Consider the following 20,737-nt stretch of genomic DNA (forward strand, 5'->3'; position numbering starts at 1 on the left):
TTATTATTTTGCATTTACATGGTAACGTGTGTTTATAAAATGCCGGTTAATTGTTCCCGGCCATTTCTCTTGGTGTGACTCTGACAGAGGACATTCGCTGTTCTTGCAGGTAGCGTAGGGGTGGGGAGCCTGCGATCCACCTCCGCCCATCTCCAGAAGCAGAGAAAGAAACACCCAGAGCTGTTGCTCACACAGAAGCCTGCTCTGCTCCTGTCTTTGCTAAAAGCCTCCCAGAGACTCTCCCATTTCCATCAGACTAAAAGCCAAAATCCTGTAAATGCAACTTGAGCTCCTCCATTGGATCCTGGGGCAGAAGAAAAGACATTAGTGGGAAGCTGGGAAAATTTGAAAGAAATCTCGTTTAGCGAGTTCAGCAGCACAACAGGAGGGTCTTAGTGTTGATAAATGCACAGGTGAGAGGCTGTTGTTAGAGCAAGCAGGCGAGGTGTGTCAGGACCCTGCTGACTCAGAACTCCTCCCAAATCAATTCCTTTTCAAAAAATATTAAGAAAATTACTGAGCGACATGGCACATGCAACTTGGGAGGCTGAGGCAGGAGGACCTCGAGTTCAAAGCCAGCCTCAGCAACTTAGTGAGGCTCTCAGCAACTTAGACCCTGTCTCAAAATAAAAAAAATTAAAATGGGTTGGGGATGAGGCTCAGTAGTTAAGTACTCCCGAGTTCAGTCCCTGGTACCAAAATAATAACAATAATAAGAATTATTATTATCATTAATTATTAATAATAAGTGTACCTCACACTTCCTTCCTGCTTGACAGATGCTTGCAGAACCTACATGTTAAATTCTAAATGGAAAGAAGAAAGTCACCTTGCCATTGCTTAGAGAATGGACAGCATTGTGCTCGACACTTTGAATGATCTAGATTTTGTAGAGTCTTCCCGATAGCCTAGAATTTAAGTATGATTATCACGATTGATGAGGATCAGAGAAGTCTCAAGTTTTGCCCAGTCACACAGGTTTTCAGTCATATCTGAGCCACGGTCCCCTTTCTGTTCTCTACACCACATGGCCTGCCAGGGGTACAGTTGCCCTCCTGTCATTGAACCTGGGCACAGGAGAACAGCAGGACTGTCCAGTTACTTGCAAAGTGTGACCTCTTTCCTGGGTGGCGACCCCCTCCAGGACCAGTGTGGGACTGGCTCCCCACATTGTCACACAGAGCTCTGGGATGCTCTCGGTGTTTCCCAATTAAGCCAGCTGCAAACTTTGACCTTGACTCTCTCCCTTCTGGCTCTCACTTGCATTCAGCTTCCCTATTTCTGATGGATTAAAGCTGCGCTCCCTGGACAGTTGCCTGCTGCCAGCAGAGGGAAGGGCTGTGGTGGGCAGGACGCCGGCCCCAGGCCCCAGGCCCGCTCTCTGTGCCAGCTGCAGGGCCTCCTGGGGACCTTCGGCCACCTGGAGCTTGTTGTCCCACCGACTGCAGAGACCGAGGACAAGGGTGGGATCCGTGGACAGTGGGGGTGGGGGGGTGGGGGGTTGCTGCTATTTTTTGTTGGAATAGAGCTGTTGAAATGAAGGGGTTGGATGGATAGTCAGTTTGCTGTGCTCTGCAGACTTGTCAGTTGGGGTTATTAAATCAGCTCAGCAATCTGAGCCGGATCTAAGCAGAACTTGGTAAATATAAGTTTAATATCCGCCAACTATTTCCATGATTTCAAGGGATTCCTCCCAAATGCCTCTGTTTAAAACAATCAACATGGTCACTGGGGCCATCAACACTTACCAGTTACTGAATGATTTTTAGGAGCCAGTCTCCATACTACACTCTTTTTTTTTTTTGGTACCATGGATTGAACCCAGAGATGCTCTACCACTGTGCCACACCTCCAGCCCCTTTTATTATTTTTATTTTGAGACAGGTTCTCACTGGGTTGCTCAGAGTCTTGCTGTTACTGAGGCTAGCCTCAAACTCGTGATCCTCCTGCCTTAGCCTTCCAGATTGCTGGGATCACAGGTGTGTGTCACCACGCCCGGCCTCGATACCGGGTGTGAACTCCCCGATATTATTATTATTATTAAATATGAATAATAATAAATTAAATAATAAGTTAAATAATAATAACATTATTATTTCACTTTGCATCTACAAAGTGAATATTAAAATCCCATTTTACCGACGAGGGACTGAAGGTTTCATGGAGGTGAGGTGATCTGCCTCACTTCACACTGGAGACCCTGTCCCGGGGTAGCCTGGTCTTTGTCACTGTAGTCGAGGTCACCATCAATACAAAGCACTGCCTTACTGCCAGAGAGGACTTTAAAGCAACTGGAAAAACAGCCAGAATATGATTTGTCCAAAGACTGGTTTTTTCTAACCCCTTCTCAGTGTTTTCTTAAAGTGTGGCCCAGAACCACTTTGTCAGAATCATCTGGAGCTCCCGTTCCACACCCCCGGCTGGAGCTGGCAGCGTGCATGGGCTGGAGAGGGTCGCGAGCATGCACTGGAGAAGGTCAGACAGCCGAGCATGCGCCGGAGAGGGTCCCGAGCATGCACTGGAGAAGGTCAAACAACTGAGCATGCGCCAGAGAGGGTCCCAAGCATGCGCTAGAGAAGGTCAGACAACCGAGCATGCGCCAGAGAGGGTCCCGAGCATGCGCTAGAGAAAGTCAGACAACCAAGCATGCGCTGGAGAAGGTGAGAACACCGGCCTGAGGAGCTGGGGCCAAGGGGCTCTAGAGCCTGATGTGAGGCATGTGCCAATCTTCATGACCCACAGACTCAAGTCCTGGCCTGTCACAAGCTATAGCTGGCTTGTCACTGAGCACGCAGTCCTAGAATCGCTGCTGAAGAGGGAGAAGGAGCCCATGAAAGCCTGCGGCACACGTACCAGCAAGGGGTAGAAAGGGCCCTTGGAAGGGGTAAGTTTGGACCAGGGGTGTCCCCAGCACTCAGTCCGCTTGGCTGGACAACATCCGCACCCAGCAGGCCCGAGCCCCAAAGCTGCATTTCTAGGGCAACCTGGTAACGCTGGTGTGTAGCTTCTCGTGGTTTGAGAGACTGAGGCAGGAGGATGGCAAGTTGGAGGCCGGTCTCAGCAATTTAGTGAGGCTCTTTCTCAAAATGAGGGACTGCAGAGACGGAGGACTCTGTGAGCCTGCTCACGTGGAAATCCCAGAGCCAGTGCCCGCTGCCTTTCTGAGAGGATATTTGAAATCCGTCTGTGAAATCCAAGTAACATAATAAGCATCTGAAGAATGTAGGTGAGATGCAGCTTACAGGCTCCGGGGCGGTTGTGCTAGATGAACTCCTCGGCTACTCTTCTCGAAAAGTTTTGTTGTTTTTTTTTTCTTTTTTTTTAAATCAAATTAAAGTACCCGGAGTTTTATTCCATGATATTTCACCCTTCAGTGGAGAGCATTGCTCTCAGAGGTCTGGGCTAAGAGGACAGAATTAGGAAGGCTGCCCCAGAGGACCGCATGAAGAGGGCAGCTTGCAATCTCAAGGTCAATGTGAAGGACCCAGAGCATTGGGGGATCAGAGCGGACAGTGGGCGCCTCTGCGTGGAGATCAGCTTTGTGACCCTGCTGTGGCACACTGGACAGTGCTCTCATGGAAACCCGGGTGTACCCAGGGCCTGGGAGGAGGCCCTGCTTGATGTCCATCAGAGAAACCACTGGAGCCACCACCCGCCCGTCCACCTGGAAGACTTGAATCTTCTTGGGAGAGGATCCAGTGCAGACAGAAAGCCAGCTCCCAAATCAGGGGGCTGTCCACAACTGTGGGCACATGCTGGGTAGACAGGATCTAACAGAGGCCTGGGGGCTGTTCTGGAAACAGCAGTTTGCCGCTCACAGGTGGGCATGGAGAGTCGTTAAATAATGGTTCTCTGGCGTGTGCATGTAATCCCAGCAAATTGGGAGGCCAAAGCAGGAGGATGGCAAATTCAGGGCCAGAAGGTTAGCCTCAGCAAATTACTGAGGCCCTGTCTCAAAAATAAATAAATAAATAAAGGCTGGGAATGTAGCTCAGTGACAGAGGACCTCTGGGTTCAATCCCCAGTACCCAGTACCAAAAAAATAAATAAAAAATAAAGAGTGGATCTCCAGGACCAATGCTGCCCAGAGCCTGCTCACGCCGAGCCACCAGCCATGGTCAGCTTGCCTGGCCTTGCATCTCCCCTTCCTTTGCCTCTCAGTCACATTGAGGGCAGGAAAGGGATATTCTTGAAATGAATGAATTCACAGGTCCCCAAGTCCCCATCTTACAGCTGGGGGCTGTGAGGCATAGAGGGTGACATAAGGTCAAAGAGCTGGGAACCAGGGGCTCCAGGCCGGTGGTCTCAGGCTCAGCAAGGCACACTGCTGCCCACCAGCCACCAGGGGGCTGTCCAAAGGTTCCTCCTGGGTCCAAGCTAGGAATGGACCCCTCGGGTGGGGCCCAGCAGTCTGCATTTCAACAGGCTTCCCCAGGGGACCCAGGCAGAGTCACATCTGGAGACAGGCGGGGACGCCCTGTAAATCTCCACCTCTCAGATCTCAAAACCTGCATCTTGATGAAGGTGACCCAGATCCCCCTACCGAGATGCCCCCTGGTCACTCCGGTCTCTGAGCCTTTCAGACATGAGTGACTTGAGCTGAGGACCCCTTTGATAATGAATCTCACAGTGGCCACCTTGCCTTTCATATCGTCATTCTACTGCATGACCCAGTCTGGTTTTTTATGTAGACCATTCCAGAAAAATAGAAATTGTTGGCTGCTGGTCCACGACACTAAACCAAGGTATTTTCCAGAGCAGAGTCTCATCTGCTTTTCTTGGATTCAAGAGGGGATAGGTGTTGTCATTTCTTTTTTGAGAAATAAAGAAATGGAGACTCAGAGAGGGCAGGTGATTTGGCCAAGGTCACAGAGCTTCATGTTTATCACCCAAACCTTATGCTTCACCCTCGCTGGGTTCTCAGGAGAGCCATGGACCCCAGTGCCTAGACATCAGATGGCCCCAGGGCTAGTGGGTGTTTCTCCCCCTTCCTGTTAGGGGTTGGACTTCTAAGATGCCAAAGGGCAGGTTTGGGGGCTCTGCTGATGGTGGCAGCTGCATGTGTAAATGAGTCAGACTTTCTCCATGAAGTTTTCCATACTCTCCTGTGGCTGAATTATGTATCCAAGGATCCTTGAGTCAGAAACTCGCCATCTAGTCTTCTGAATTGTGGGGCTCATCATCTTCCTCACCCATAGAACTGGGGGCTCCCTAGGGTCTCAGGTGCATCTTCTTCATCCTTATCCCTCACATCCACTGAAGGTCCTTCAGACGAGCTCTTTGCATGGTAGCCGAGTGGAACAGTGCAGACCTGGAGTAGTTGTCCTCTAGGAACGAACATGGGGAACACGGCCCACAGGCCAGATGTAGCCCTCTGTCCATTTGTATGAATAAAGTTGTATTGGAACACAGTGGCCATCAGGGATTGTTTGATTACACGTCACCTCTGGCTGTGTTCACATGCAAGAGAAGCAGCGTGGCCCACACAGCCAAACCATTCACTCTGTGGCTATGGCATAAATGAGAGGTGTTCCAGAAAAGCTCATGGGTGAGACAATGCAAGAAGGCTTAGAGCAGAAATGACTGGATTGCAAGAGCTTTGACTCAATCAGTGGGTTGATATTCTGATAGGGATGAGCTGGATGGTAACTGAAGGTGGATGGTGTGTGGCTGAAGGAGGTGGGCATTAAAGGCGTGGCTTTGGGGGTTGTATTTTGTATCTGGCAAGTGGAGTGTCCCTCTCTATGGTATTTTGTTATAGCAGCCGACAAAGACTGATACTGTCAAGAGACAGCCCAGTGACTTTACTGATGTGCTCAATACCTGGCCCCTTTCCTGCTCATTCCCTCCACCCCACTCTTCCACCATGATGCTCTGCCTCACCTCAGGCTCACAGCAATGGAGTTGGCCATCTATGGACTGAGACCTGCAAAACTGGGTGCCCCCAAAATCAACTTTTCCTCCTTTAAAATTGTTCTTGTCAAGTCTTTGGTCTCAGCAGTGGAAAAGCTGATGAAAACAGGCCCTTTTAGGAAAGGCTTAAAAACGGTCCCTGCCCAGCTATGGAACACGCTAGAAAGCAGAGGCAGACGCTTCTCTTGTCGGAGGAGCTCCTGTAACATTTCCAGTCCCCGGTGCACTCCCCCCTCCCTGTCTGCCAGAGCCATAGAAATAAACCTACTCACAAATAGGAACTGGAACTCAGGGGTCACCTGAACCATGTCAATTTGGAGAAATTCTGTGCTTTGTGTGACAGGATTCTTTGACTGCCAGATTTATGTGGATAAATATATCAATGTTCGCAAAGAATGATATCCACACGTCTCAGGGTACGCTGGAGAAACCCTGGCAGTTCTAGAACAAAACCCTGAGAGCCCTTGTCTCTCTGACTAAAGCATTTATACAAAGAAAGGAGTCATTAGTCAGGAAACCCAGGGCCGTTCATGGAGATCCGTCCTATCTGAAATTCATCGCCCCTTTTCTGCAAGCGAATTGTGCTTTCAGCAGTTTTCTTCAGCCTGGAAAATTAACATAATGTATAGGATTGCCATTTGGTTAATTTAAATCTTGCATAATACATTAGAGGACAAAAAAAATCTTTGAGCTAGACGGAATTGAGAATTCAGTATGAAGTATCAACAATTTTTCTTTTTAAATTGATGTTTGAATTGGCCTGGGTTACCGAGGGGGTCAGGGGAGTAAAGACACCCGGGAGGTTCCAGGAGAGGACTGCGGGCTGCCGAGAGCAACTCCTGCAGAGGGTGGCGCTGTGGGCAGAAGGGGAGGCTGCGCGGCTTTTAGCTGGACACTGCCGATCCGGAGGACCAGAAGGCCATCTTCAGGATGCACCCAAGCAGAAGAAGACCCTGCGCCACTCCTACGGGGACTTACAAAGGCAAGGTGTGGCCACATCATCAGAAGCAGCAGGGTGGGAAAGAACTGTCTTGGAGCGTCCATGGGGGCACACTGCCACCTGCTCCCTGGGGTCCCTCCAGCTCTTGAAAGAAGCTGGGATTGGAGGAAAGGCCAGGAGTCCCAATGCCGGAGGAGGGGACCCTCACCCAAAAGCAAAACTGGGAGCACCCACCACTGGCAGCAGCCTTGACGACGTGGGACCTTGGTTGGCAGTGGGGTGACGGAGTGGCTGGTCACCACCCAGAGTGACCCAAGCATGCTGGCTCCCCCACATCCACTCAGGCCCCCAGGGACATGAGCCCCAGCACATGAGAGAGGAAGCTGGAGGCATCGGCCTCATTAGAAGCTCTGCCTCCTCCGTCCCCAGAGAAGCCAGGGCCAAGAGGAGGACGAGGAAGGGCCCAGAAGTGGGTCTCAAAGGTCCTGCCAAGTACCAAAAGGTTGGAGCACAGATGAGAAACACCCTCTGCCCCCTCCAGGTCCATGGAACACAGGCCATGGTCAGAGGCAGGGCCTGATATCTAGTCAGTGCTCCATAAAGGTATTTTGCCTGATGGAATCAATAAGGAGCTGAATTCCGGCTGAGTGGCACCCTTGTCTGTCTGCAGGACAAATGCGCATCTTTGCTCCCAGGGGACTGTGGGTCCTCTTTCGATGGCACTGCTGCCCCTTCCAATCTAGGTGTGGAAGCCTGGCCCCCACTATGATGGTGTCTGGAGATGGGAACGTTTGGAGGTCATGAAGTTCACATGAAGTCACAAGGGTGGAGCCCCTTGAGAGTGAATTAGTGTCCTTATAAGAAGAGGGAGTTGTTCTCTGTCCAACCTGTGAAGACACAGCAAGAAGACCTGCAGGCCAGGATGAAAACCTTCACGGTTGGACTTTCCGCCTCCCAAACTATGAGAAATAAACGTGTGTTGTAAAAGCAAATTGTCTATGGTATTTTGTTTTAGCAGCTGACGAAGACTGATACTGTCACCTTGACAGCCCATTGCCTCTACTGATGTGCTCAACACCTGGCCCCTTTCCTGCTCATCCTGTGTTTGCAAAGAATGAAAAATGGCAGAGGAACTTGGCCCCAGCCCTTCGCAGCCCTCCAGCCCTTCCTTCTGAAGAATTCCGTCATTTGAGCAGAGCATTGCATTTATTCCGGTTAAGGGAAATGTGATGTATTTCTTAAATCTGTGTCACCTGGCTGTGGAATCAGCCCTGTTGAGCTGGGAATGAGGCATTAGCTACAACCAAAGCCCTGAGATTAACTTATTTGTTTGCCTACAGAGCTAAAATGAAAAGGCAGAAAGCAGAGACTGCACAAGCCCTATTTTGAAGTAGGATTGTGAGAAAGCCTGAGTCGTGGGTCTTAATTCATGTTTCCCCAGGCTTACCGTCATTATTATTTTTTTTTAACAGAAAACAACTTTGCACAATCTTGCTTCTTTTTAAATGAAGAGAGTGCACTATTGTCAAGTGCAGGGTGAGCCGTTGATTTGCTATGCATAATTTTCTAGTTCCTGTTCTTGGGTTCTTTGTACACATTCAATATGGTTACAGTTTTGCTTAGAACATATATATTTTCTCCCAGAACTTTTCTCGATTGCTTTTTTATCAGGTTTACAAATCAAATCAAATAGGTATATTGCAGAGCTCTGTGATATTATTTTCCGAGCTTATAGTACAATGTATTGAATTATGCTTGCCCATGCCCTGTCCTCGCTCCTCTCCGCAGATTGAGAGAGAGGGAGCGTGGACTCTGTAAATTCACTCGGCGCCCGGCATTACTGGCTAAATCAAGACCGCTATTCAGGCTTCGAGAAGAGACAGAGCAAGTGTTCGTTACACAAATCAATTTGGTCCAAAGTACATCGCAGTGGGTACTCAACCATTGCTCAAATAATATTGTCAACTTAATCAAATCATGCCTCGGAGACACTCACGAGCTTCTCTCTCTGAGAAGTAACTTGATTGGTGGAGGAGGGAGAAGCAGCTGGCTATTCAAAAGTACACTTTTTATTTATCAGTGTGAAGGGTTTTATGAGTGGAGGGGAGGGAGCCCGTGGGAGACGGAGGATGCTGCATATTCAACAGGCCGGCGGTGGGGAGGTCAGGCTGCGTCGGAACCCTGTCCTGGCCACTGGGTTTCTACCCTGAATTGGGGGTGCTTGCAGGGAGGGAAGAGACAGCCTGACTATCAGGCGTCCTGGCATGATCCAGTAGTGACCCACTGAGTGCCAGCGTGCCAGGTAAAGGGATTCAGAAATGCGTTCAAGCCAAGCACGGTGGCCCCGGCCTCCAATTCCAGGGACTCCAGAGGATGAGGTAGGAAGGAAGCTTTCAAGTTCACGGCCAGCCTGGGCAACTCAGCCAGATCCTGTCTCAAAATCAAACACCAAAAAAGGTCTGGGGATGTGGCTCAGAGCTGGAGCGCTCCTGGATTCACTCCCCAGTACTGCAAAATAAATGGACACAGAGCACTCGATAGGGTGGTTATCTTTGGGGTGTGCGTCTCCTGTGAGGACAGAGGGCTAATGTGATTGGGGAGGGCTGCACGGGCTCCGGAGCCTGGCGGGGTGTGCGGGCAGCCTGGCTGTCTGCCTCTCCCTTGGCTGGCTGAGCTGGCGACCTGTGCTCAGGGCTCAGCTCTCCAGTTCATCCCAGGCCTGCAGCACAGGGGTTAGAACCACGGCGAGCTTCACCCCGTGGATGTGCCTGGCCTTTGTCCTTCAAGCCTGAGCCTCCAGAGCATCTTCACCTGCACCTCCAGAGGCTGTGGAGGGGGTGGGGAGTGTTCCACTTCCTAAGTTCTTCCTGCTATCTCCTGGCTGTGTGCCTTTGGATAGGGCACATGACCTCTCTGAGCTTCCGTGTTCCCATCATCCTGGTGATTCAGTGGGACAAGGCACAAAAACCTCCTAAAGAGACACACAGCTCTCAGTGGACTTCACACAGTGTTCTCTTCAGTCCTCTGAGACCCTTTAGCTGGTCCTCACTCTGCTCCTCAGTGACTGTCCAATCGCTTATGTGGGAGATAATGAGAGAGGTTCAGAGGGGACATGATGGGATGATGAGAACTTAACCCATTCAGTGGATTAATCCCTTGAGAGGGATTAACTGAAGGTGGCTGGGGTGTGGCTAGAGGAGGCGGGTCACAGGAGCGTGCCTTTGGGACCTGTATTTGTCCCTGGTGAGCAGAATACTCTCTCTGCCTGTTGCCATGTCCTGAGCTGCTTCCCTCCACGCATCATCCGCCATGTTGTTCTGCTTCTCCTCGGGCCCACAGTGTGGACCTCGGTCTGTGGACTGAGACCTCTAAACCATGAGCCAGAATCCCTTTCCTCCTCCGTGTTGTTCTTGTCATATGTCCTCCCTTGGTCCTCCCTTGAAGCCCCATCCTCCACGCTCGCACCTGCCCACCATTCTCTGTGGCTCTTAAACCAGTGCCATCCCGGGAACTTTCTGGAATGACGGAAAGATTCTATCCTGTGTTTCGTTACAAGGAGCACACTGGTTTTCTGTTGCTGCAGGAACAGATCACCTCAAAGCCAGTGCCTCAAATGGCACCAGCGTGTTCCGTTTCCTTCTGGGTGTCTGGAGCTCACACGCGGGTTTCAGCGGGCACGATGGCGTTGCTTTCCCTGGACTCTTGACAGGATCTGTTCCCCTGCCTTTTCTGAGGCCCTTGTCCTTTGGCTGGGGACCCCTCTTCCATCAGCAGAGGAGGAAAAGGGGCCTGCACCATAACCACTGCCCGTCTTCTTCTCTTCCCCTTCAGGGGACCCTGGGAAGGGCCCTGGGATTCCGCTGGGCCATAGGGTAGTCCCCGCAATCTCTGTTTCACGCTCAGGTTGTTAGCAACTGGGATTCCGCCGGCATCCTCCACGTTCTGTTGTCATGTGCGGTTCCGGGTTCCGGGGGAGGACAAGGGGCCCTCGTGTCTGTCACCTGTGGAGCACTGGCATGTGCTCACCTGGAGTCCGACTTGATCCGACTCCACCTTAAACGCAAGCTCGGATCCCTGGCTCAGCTCCTAGGAGCTCTGAAGTACGTTTGGGAAAGCTGGGGTGTTCCAGTGTCAGGTTTTCAAGCCTCAGATCAAGGATGAAAACTCAGAGTCCACACTGAGATCAGGAGCCGTGAGTGGAGCAGACGCGAGGCGTCAGACAGCGCCGAGCGAGACGGGGCCAGATGTCCTACGTTGGGGACCCGCTGAAAAATGGTTTTGATAAGTTGGGTTAAAAAATATTCCTGCCAGATATTGGGGTACATTCCTCTAATCCCAGCAATGTGGGAGGCTGAGACAGGAGACTCACATGTTCAAGGACCACCCTGACAAATCAGTGAGACCCTGCCTCAAAATAAAAAGGTGTTGGGGATGTAGCTCAGGGTAGAGCATATGCCATATTGTACCATAATCTGTCTGTATAATACGATATATGTGTAAGTATATGTATATACAATACATAGGTATATTTACATATATATATATACACATATGTATAATACAATATGATGTCTATATAATATATGTAATATATGATATGTGTTTCATATGCAATATATTATTGCATGTGCAATATACTATGCATATACAATACTATGTATTATATTGTATTATATATTATATAATTGGTTATCATTATACTTACATGTATAATATATATAATTGGTTCTATTCCCAGTTGAATTACTTTAATTCCCAGTAATGAAATGAATTATACATGTGATATATATATACATAATTACATATGATTTTTATAGAATTATATATAAATACGTATGTACACATATATGCATATGAAGATTATCTACATGCACACACTTATCGCTATATCTATGCATCTATCTATACATGTATCTCGCATATACATGTGAGTATTTATATAGGTGTGTGTGTAAATGCACGTATATATTTATATACACCAGTACACATACACATGTATGTAGACACTAAATATATAAAGATTGATTTTGGATTTTTTTTTTTTACTTTTAAACGTATGGCTTCTAGGAACTCTCAAGTTACATCTATCATGACACTCTGTGGGCCAGAGCCACCCTCCATGGCTGTCACCCAGCATCCTTGACGTCTGACTGAGCCAGGTTATGAACACACATATATTTTTAATTCGCACAGTTCACATCTTCTTTCTAAGGCCAATCCTCCCTCCCCTCAGCTCAGGGCTTCCACAAGATCTCTGGGACCTCCCTGCATTCTGACAACTTCACTGTGTACTTCTGGGTCTGCACCTCCCACATCTTCCTCATCCAACCCCAGGATGAGTTGCCTCCAGCCCCCGGGACCAGAGGCAACCAGCCCTGGGCTGAAATCCCATGTCCCCGCCTGCAGCTGAGGGGTCTAGAGGCTCAGGGGTAGCAGTAAGTGATGGGACGGGGTTTAGGCTGGACGCCCTGCCACAAATATCCCTTACCTGTGCTTCTACCCCCGACGGGGTCCTCAGCAGAGATGACACCCAGTGGGACTCCACAGGGTCTGCTTAGCGCAGAGGGAGGACTCGGGGGGAGGAGCAGAATCCAAAAGGCACATATTCCTACCCAACTCTGCGTATTCTCTCCACAGTCATCCCTGGATTGGTCGATATCAAAATCCAATTTCACTAGGATTAGCCGTGGGTTGCTCAGAGCTATTCATTGAATTAGGAGCGATTATAGCAGAGGGAGCCCCGCGGGTCTTTATTAAGGTCTTTGTGGAAGCACTAAGTGATCTTCAGGAGATGAAAGTACCAGTGGTGTTTTCTTAACATGTATAACCTGCGCTGATACCTGGGGAGTTTGTTTATTAAGGAAAACTCTGCGGCAAACGCCCGCCTCCTATTAGGGCCTTCACCCGGGGCCAGAGCCGGGGCGCCATTGTGGTCCTGAGGGGCTCACTCCAGGGCCTCTGCCAAGTTCTGCCCATGAGGCCGCCTCTTGGGGCTAAAGGACCTCCCGTCCACTTGGGGTCATGGAGGCGTCCATGAGTAGGGCCTGGAGTGTGGACCAGGGCTTTGCCACCTCCCCGAGAGCCGCCATTGAGTCCAGGGTCAAGTGCAGATGGGCACTTGGTCAGCCTGGCTGGAGGGAGGGAAGACTCGAGTGCCCCCTCCCCCTCCGCTCAGGTCTCATTAGAGTGTCCTCTGTTGACATGGGGAGCCTGGCCAGCCCTGGGTGGGGCAGTCTCCCTCCTTTGGGACCTGGCGTGAAGTTGACCTTTTCCAGGGCCTCGTGCTCCTAGAGGTGTAAAAACACCGTCCCTGGTGCCAAGTACACAGTGGCGTTTTTGTTTGACAGGGGACTGCAGGGAATTGAATGGTGGCCTTTAAGAAACATGTCCACGTTCTGACCTCTGTGAACTGTGAATACACGTGACCTTACTTGGGAGAAGGAGTCTTTGCAGATGTGATTAAGTTAAGGATCTCTAAGTCATCCTGGATTTAGGAGAGGCTCTAAAACCAGTGACCGGTGTCCTTATAAGAAGAGAAAACAGAAGCGGAGTTGAGTGAGAGACACAGGGAAGATGGCCACATGTGGGTAGAAGTGGACAGGAGGGATGTGTGGCCCAGGAATGCCTGAGGACTTCAGAAGCCAGAGAGGTGAGGGAGCACTCCTGTGGAGCCTCTGGGAGGAGTGGGACCCTCCTGGCCCTGTGACTTCAGATTTCTGGCCTCCGCAATGTGACAGAAGAAAGTTCTGTGGCTTTAAGCCACTGAAGTTGTCATCAAAGAAACTCACCTTGCGTTCCATGTTAGTCAGTTCTGTGTCACTGTGACAGAACACCTGAGGTATTCAACTTATAAAGAAGAAAGGTTTATTTTGGTTCCTGGGCTTCAGAGTCTCAGTCCACAGTCCCTTGGCCCTGTTGCTCTGGGTGCATGGCAGCATAGCACACTGCAGCAGGAGGGTGTGGTGGCAGAGGCCTGTTCACCTCGTGGCATTTGAGATGCAGAGAGAGGAAGGACCTGTGTCCCAATATTCCCTTCAACGGCATGCCCACAGCGACCTCACTTCTTCCCATGAGGCCACACCTCCCACATGTGCCACAAGCTAGTGGCCAAGCCTGCGGCCCATGGGCCTGCAGAGGACATGCAGATCCCAACCGTAACAGACACCCAGAGCACAGGCTTGTCCCCAGCTCATTTCCCCTGAAAGCTCGCAGGAAAGTGGGGGGAGGAGGAGTTGGCCTTCCTCCCGAGAGTCAGGGAGGCCCACTCGCTCAGTCCAAACCAGAGGGCTCCAGGCAGCTGACAGCTGCCTCCCGAACCTGCTGCTGCACGTGCCCCTCACCCCTAGGCTGTGGGGTTTGTTCCACTGTGAGTAAACAGAGCAGATGAGACCTGCCTAAGGTCAGCAGATTATGGGGACAGGCTCCCCCAGGGTGTGTGACCTGGTTACCTGGTGCCTGGTCAAACAGCAGGCTGCACACCCAGGCAGCTCAGTTTGAAAGAGATTTCTTTTTCTGCTGTTCTTTCTCGACCTTTAGACCCCTGAATCCTCTTCTTCCCTTTTCACATACCCTCAAAAGTCTAAGATAGTTTAATCTTTAAATATTTTCAGTAAGAATCATTTTTTTCCACCTTTTTTATTGGTGCACGGGAGTTGTACATAATGACAGGCTTTGTTGTGCTGTATTTGTGTATGTACACGATATAACAGTATGATATGGCCAATATCCCTCCGCAACACAGGAGGAATTACTTTAAACACAGGTATTCCTATGTCACAATATGTGGGTATTGTATAAATGCATATGCTACAAAATGATTAATTGAGCGTTGTGTGTTTTTATCAAAGCAAACAACGCAAAGATTTCTCCGAAGTCCTGTTTGACTAGAGATGATTAATTTTAATTTTCACATGAGCGGCATAATGCTATTAATCATTTAATATGTTTAATCATAATCTCTGTAATTCCTAATTAGGTTTATTAAACTGAAACATCCAGCAGTTGTGCACGAATCCAAATCTAAGTCCCCTTCTCGTGATGGGAAGGAGCTCGTTTTGGTTTTGCCTTCAACTGTCAGCTTCTCTGGGGCTGGAAAAGTTGGCCTGGATGTTCGGGGGTCTCCAGGGCAGCTTTTGCCCACTTAGAGTCCTGTGCTGGGGGCTCCAGCCCCTTAAGCCCCTGGAAAGTGATGGTGTCATGACTCAAGGTCACCTCTGTGCCTTGAGTGTGGGAGCAAGCCTCAGAACTCCAGCGAGGGACTCGCTCCTGCTCTGTCTGGGTCTTGGAGCTGCCTGCTGCTCTGATGAGCACCTGCGGTGGCCGGGGTGCTCACTCGCTCTGCAGCCACTAAACAGGACATTTACCCTTCGTGTCACTGCTGGTCACTCCTGCTAGGGTCATCGAGCTGCTGGGAAATTCAGACGCTTGCTCTGTGCACAGGGTCTCTGGAGAGCCAACCCCCAGCCTCCTTGACCTCCTGTCCTTCACGTGTGCCCCCTGTAACTAGCAACGTTAAGGTCCTCCTGGGCCTCTGCATCCTAAGCATCATTTCACATCTCTGTGTTTTGCAGGCTTCTTGCTCTCTTGGCCGGCTTCAGTCCCCTTACGCCTTAGTCATCTCCCACTTCAAACTACCTCCAGCATCATTGTGCCTTTGGATCTCTGGCTGGGCTATGTCCCTGCCCTAAGGTCACCCAGCCCTAAGGTCACCCAGCCCTGTGTGATTCACTCACACCCCAGCACCCAGCCACCTATGTTGATAATTGTCTTTTTCTGCCTTTCTCTTGCACTCACCTGGGAACTGCATGGGACGGAGAACTGACTTACATGGTCAGCCCTTAGCAGTTGCTCATTAAAGGTGTGTCGAGTGAGCGAATGAGGACCTTTCCCCTGTGTTTCCCACGGGAGCTTCCCCCCTGCCTTGACGTTCCTGAAATCATCGTCTCTCCATACAGCGGAGCACTCTGCAGGCATCATCGTATGCCATGACCAAGAGCACCCCCGAGCTGGCACAGACGCCGGCGTTCCGTCTCCACAAAGCCATGCGGGGGGCGCAGGCTCATGATCTGTCATGCTCTGGTTAGGAGACTCAGGCCATCCTTCTTCCTGTCCCTGTCATGGCACAGGAGGAACGACTTCCTCATTGTTCTCATCCTGGTATTGCCTTGAACGCCCAAGAAGTCACCTGAGTGGACGGTCGATACCAGTGCCCCTCAGAAGAAGGGCTTTTTTAGCCCGCAGGAGGTCTTGACTGTAAGATGCAATTCGGGGTGCGTTTGGAAAGAGAATGCAAATGAAATTGTCCAGTAAATACCAGGGTTGATGAGAACGTCGCTAATGAAGCCCGTGTGATTTGGATGTTTCTTTTACATCCCACTCTGTAAGATTGTCTCCTTTGCTAAGTCTCCATTATTTTACACCTGGCTGCCTGCATTGATGGTTTTGTCTCAGTTATATGCTTCTAAATGGCTTATAAATAGGTGAGGATGATTCCTTGCTCATAAATTCGATGGGCTTTGGCATAGACTCTCCATCTTAGTTTCAAAGAAGTGGGTTTTATCTGATGTCGGTGGCACCCACTGCCCCCTCTAGGCAGCGTAAGCGAATTGCAGAGAAAGTACCTAAAAATGAAGTCTATCTGAAAGGGCACCAGCTCAGTAATACCCCATAACTGTGTCTTCTTCCCAGTTCCAGCCTATGCAGGGATTTCAGTGCACCCTCATGTTATCCAGGCTTGATGTTTTTCGGGCAAGGGCTGGGGGGATAATGCATTACACTCGTAACCTTAGGTCATCTGTGCCAGTGTAGCCTGGCAGAACTTTCTGCAGAGATGGAAGTCCTCTATCTGTATCTTCATTGTCCAGGAGGGAACCACTAGCTACATGCGGCTGATGAGGACTTCAAATGCAGCCAGTGCAGACAAACACATTTTGCACTTTATTTAAATTCACTTAAATTTAAAAGGCAAATGTGGTCAACAGTGGAAGATGGCACAGGTCTGTACAACTAAGAAACCAAATTTGACCCTTAAAAACAGATCATCAGCTGATTCCTTGTGCTGCAGAATGTTGAACGGCATTTCCAAATTTGGGGCATTTCTTAGTATTTTATCAGTGCACCTTAGCGATTAGGAAGGTGTATCTTAAGACTCGGAGCCACACTGGTTAAGGAATAACGATAGCCTTTAATGAAGACCTTGGCACTGCCCCAGCCCCTCCACCCCCTCCCTTCCTTAGTTTTCTCCACTGTCTCCACATCTCCTCTTTCCAACTCTACATGTGTTAATGGGTTTTGTTCTCTTTCTCCCACAAAAAATCATGCTCCACGTGGGCAAGGATTTTTCTCTGCGTTTCTCTCTGCCGGATTCCAGATCCCAGTGGATGCTCAAAAAACATAGGTGGAGGGACATCCGAGCACTTCCTTCTCTTGTTCTTTTTCTGCCATTTTGTCTACTGTGAGGGGGGTGGGGAGGCGCGCCCAGAACAGAGCATCTGGGTCCACTCAAGAGACTCTGCTTTCCTCTTGTCCCTTCAGCAGACAGACGACGCAGCACCACCGGACGGCCAGCCCCAGACGCAGCCTTCTGAAAACACAGAGAGCAAGTCTCAGCCCAAGCGTCTGCACGTCTCCAACATCCCCTTCCGGTTCCGGGACCCAGACCTCCGGCAAATGTTTGGTGTAAGTACTGCCTCTCTCCTCCAGCGCCCCCAGAGCTCGCCGCCTCCCGTGAGTTCTGTCTGCGCCCAGTACTAAGGTGACGTATGTCCCCGGGGTGGGCGAGGCGTGTTAGAGGCCGTCTGCTGGAACTCGGTGCCCAGGACCCCTCTGGGGTTGCAGCAGATCTCTTCTGCTTAGGCTCACTGTGTTTCTATTTTGCCAAATGGTTTTCTAAAAAGTAACTTGAATACCAAATGGAAAATACACTTTAGATCACCCACTGTTGACACAAGCCCGTTGACGATCCCAAGCTCAGTGGCCTGGGACCTCAGGTCATAGCTAAAAGAAACATGGGCCACCATCATGGTCCTGCGCGCTATTGAGGTGGCCAGCTTCTCCGGAAAGGTGACTGGTGACATGTTTCTGCGTTTCCCCGCTCTTTCCCAGGCACTGATCATTTAAGTTTGGGGACACAGCTGCAGTGGGATGACTCCTGCTTAAAGCTTAGTTTAAAACAAACAAACACACAACAACAACAATGACAATCCTCCCCCCACCCCCCCAGGTATAATATGTTTGACTTGATTCTTGCACTTGGCATCAGGGACAAGGACTCAGAGGTGTTGACAAAGGACAGCCTTGCCTAAGCACCCTGGTGAAACACCACCCACCCTGAGAAAATAAACGATAGTTTTGCTCGCTCATAGGTCATCTTGACACTGATTCTTTTTCTGGAAGATATCTGAGCGCTCCACCTTGGGAAAGGATGAGTTTTCCATCTCTTTGGTCTGAGCTCCATCAAAGGACAAAGCCATGAGAGGACTCGAGTAGTGTTTGTTTTTTGCAGATGTAGTCAGTGCCTTTGTCCACAATGTCTCAGCGATGGTAGTGAGGGCCTGTAGATTCCATGAAAAGAACTACATCCTTAACATTTGATTTCCAGCAAGGGTGGGCTGCTTCTAAGAGTAGGTGGACGCATGCAAACGTTACAGAAGGAATCAGAAGCTACTCGGTGCAAGGCCTTGTTCTGAGCAGAGTTGGTGTTGTTCTCTACGTGAAAAGGGGAGCTCTGGGTCCTCACTCAAGTGCTCTGTGATTTGGGGCTGAGCTTGCACCTTTTATTTCTTTAACACACATGATGCTTATCAAGTATGCATTTGACACAAAAGCAGTGCAGGCATCCTAATATTTAAGATACCCAGGCTCGAATCCTGACATTTCGAAGGAAAAGGTCAACTTCTGCACTTTTATCTCTCTCATTTGGTAATAACCTTGAGTTAAGCCCTCTAACTCTTGCAGAACAGAGATACCCTCGGGCACTTTCAGGTCAAAGATGACTTTGAAAAGTGCAGAGCATTCAAAGTTAGAGTCGAGGTTAAGTGTGTGCAAAGCAGTGAGACGGGTTTTGAATGATGGACAGTCAGAGGAATTATATTCTCTTTGCAATGTCAGGTTAGGAAGATGTCTTGCTGTTCAGCCTATTTTCCCTCATCAAGTGACACTCTGATGTGGGCTTTGAACTCGCCCCTTAATGACCATCCTGACACTCTCCTGGTGTCCTGTGCTGTGGCACACCCCCATTTCCACCCTTTAGGGCGTTTTCCCTCCCTGGTCTTGAAATTTACCCGAGAGTCTACATTATGGAAGTCAGAGTGGTATTCAAAACATTCACACCTAGAAATCACAGAGAGGGGATCCTGCTTACATTAATGCCTGAACCTCTCTGTTCTTATAGAGGCAGGGCAGATGTCTAGGAAAAGAAACTTGCCAAAATGTCACAATGTCTATTATCAAACCTTGATCAAAATCTACTGGTGTCAGAGCAACTTTTTTTTAAGTCAACATTCAAGTAATAACAAGATGTCGATTCGGCAAGAGGATAAAAACACTTAGGATCTATCAATTAAGAAAATGCAGTGTACATTCATTAACACGGAAATTAATTCTGGGCATCACATACAGCATCTGTGTCCATTTTAAAAAGTATGTGATGGGTTTTTTTTTGTGGGTCTCAACTATAAAAATTACTGGGGACATCTGGATTCCTGGGCCCCTTGCAATAACTCTGAGGCCTCCTGGTTTACAACATCATTCTAAAGAAACACAATTTCAGCTCTAAAAATCTGTTCTTCTTGGCCAAACCCTGGTGGTCGCAAAGCCGGATCTTGTTATAGGATGCGTTTAGCAGCCTGATTCACACTGAAAGGCATCTGTGACACTCTGGCTGGCTTGCTGCTGGGGTACAGGGGATTTAACATAACTTCCTCTTTCAGGTCATGGTGACTGTAAGAAATCCCATTTCATCCAGCTAGGAGTTTGTCAAGTCCTAGGGACGTGAGACATCTTCATGTCTCAGGCACTGTGTCCATCTTTGTCCCCTCACTTTGGCAGGGGTCACAATGAGGACAATTACAGAAAAACACAAAGATCTTTCTGCTCCCACCCCCTTGTCTCCTTTGTCAAATATGGGCATGGAAATTTCACAGTTGAAACAAAACAATAGCCAGGCATGATGACACACACCGGCAGTCCCAGTGGCTTGGGAGGCTGAGGCAGAAGGATCACAAGTTCAAGGCCAACCTCAACAACTTAGTGAGACCCTGTCTCAAAATTAAAAAAAAAAAAGGGGGAGGTGGTTGAGGATGTGGCCCAGTGGTTACGTGCCTCAAGGTTCAATACCCCAGTCCTCAGCTAGTACCAAAATAAAAATAAAAATAAAACCCCAAAACAAACTAACAAATAAAAAATCAGGACACAAAAAACAACCTCTTTTTTTTTTTTTCAAATTGCCTAAAAGTTGCCGTGTTCATGACGACTTCTGGAACCATCCCTGATTCTGAGGGTTCCAGGCAGTGCCCCTTTTACTTTGGTGGCTGCAGCCTCTTCACTGGGATTGGAATCCTGGTTCCTCCCCCCGCAGGCTCTTCGTCCCCATACTTTCTTCTCTTTAGGATGCTCCTCTTCCAATGTGTGGCTTTTCATCTTCTGGCTCATGTTAGATTTCTTTTTTCTTTTTTTCGTATAAGACGGGCCATTCATTGGTCAAGGAGTTAGGTGGCTACGGTATACAGAAGCCAGGGCCATTCCAAGACAGCAGGGGGGCGCGAGCACGTGGCTCTCTCATAGTATTAGGGGCCATGATTCCAGACATCTTCTGGAAGCTTTGTTGGTCCAGCCCTGGCTGCCTTCCTGTTGGGTGTGTCTGCATGTGAGGGATCCTGCATTCAA

General features: G+C 49.4%; 1 protein-coding gene across 48 annotated transcripts in view; it reads left to right on the top strand.

Annotated features, from left to right (window-relative positions):
* The window catches only part of Rbfox1 (RNA binding fox-1 homolog 1), a 2,023,047-nt gene that overhangs the window by 1,893,608 nt on the left and 108,702 nt on the right, over positions 1 to 20,737 (top strand). For 44 of the 48 annotated variants that reach the window (XM_078024580.1, XM_078024586.1, XM_078024601.1 and 41 more), the window contains one exon: positions 17,387 to 17,530. In XM_078024580.1, coding sequence (XP_077880706.1) covers positions 17,387 to 17,530 — 144 coding nt within the window. The remainder of the gene's footprint in view (positions 1 to 17,386; positions 17,531 to 20,737) is intronic. The other 4 variants (XM_078024579.1, XM_078024583.1, XM_078024611.1 and 1 more) reach the window with 1 other exon arrangement.

Source organism: Ictidomys tridecemlineatus, chromosome 10 (genome assembly GCF_052094955.1).
Source record: "Ictidomys tridecemlineatus isolate mIctTri1 chromosome 10, mIctTri1.hap1, whole genome shotgun sequence".
In the NCBI taxonomy this organism is placed as follows: domain Eukaryota; kingdom Metazoa; phylum Chordata; class Mammalia; order Rodentia; family Sciuridae; genus Ictidomys; species Ictidomys tridecemlineatus.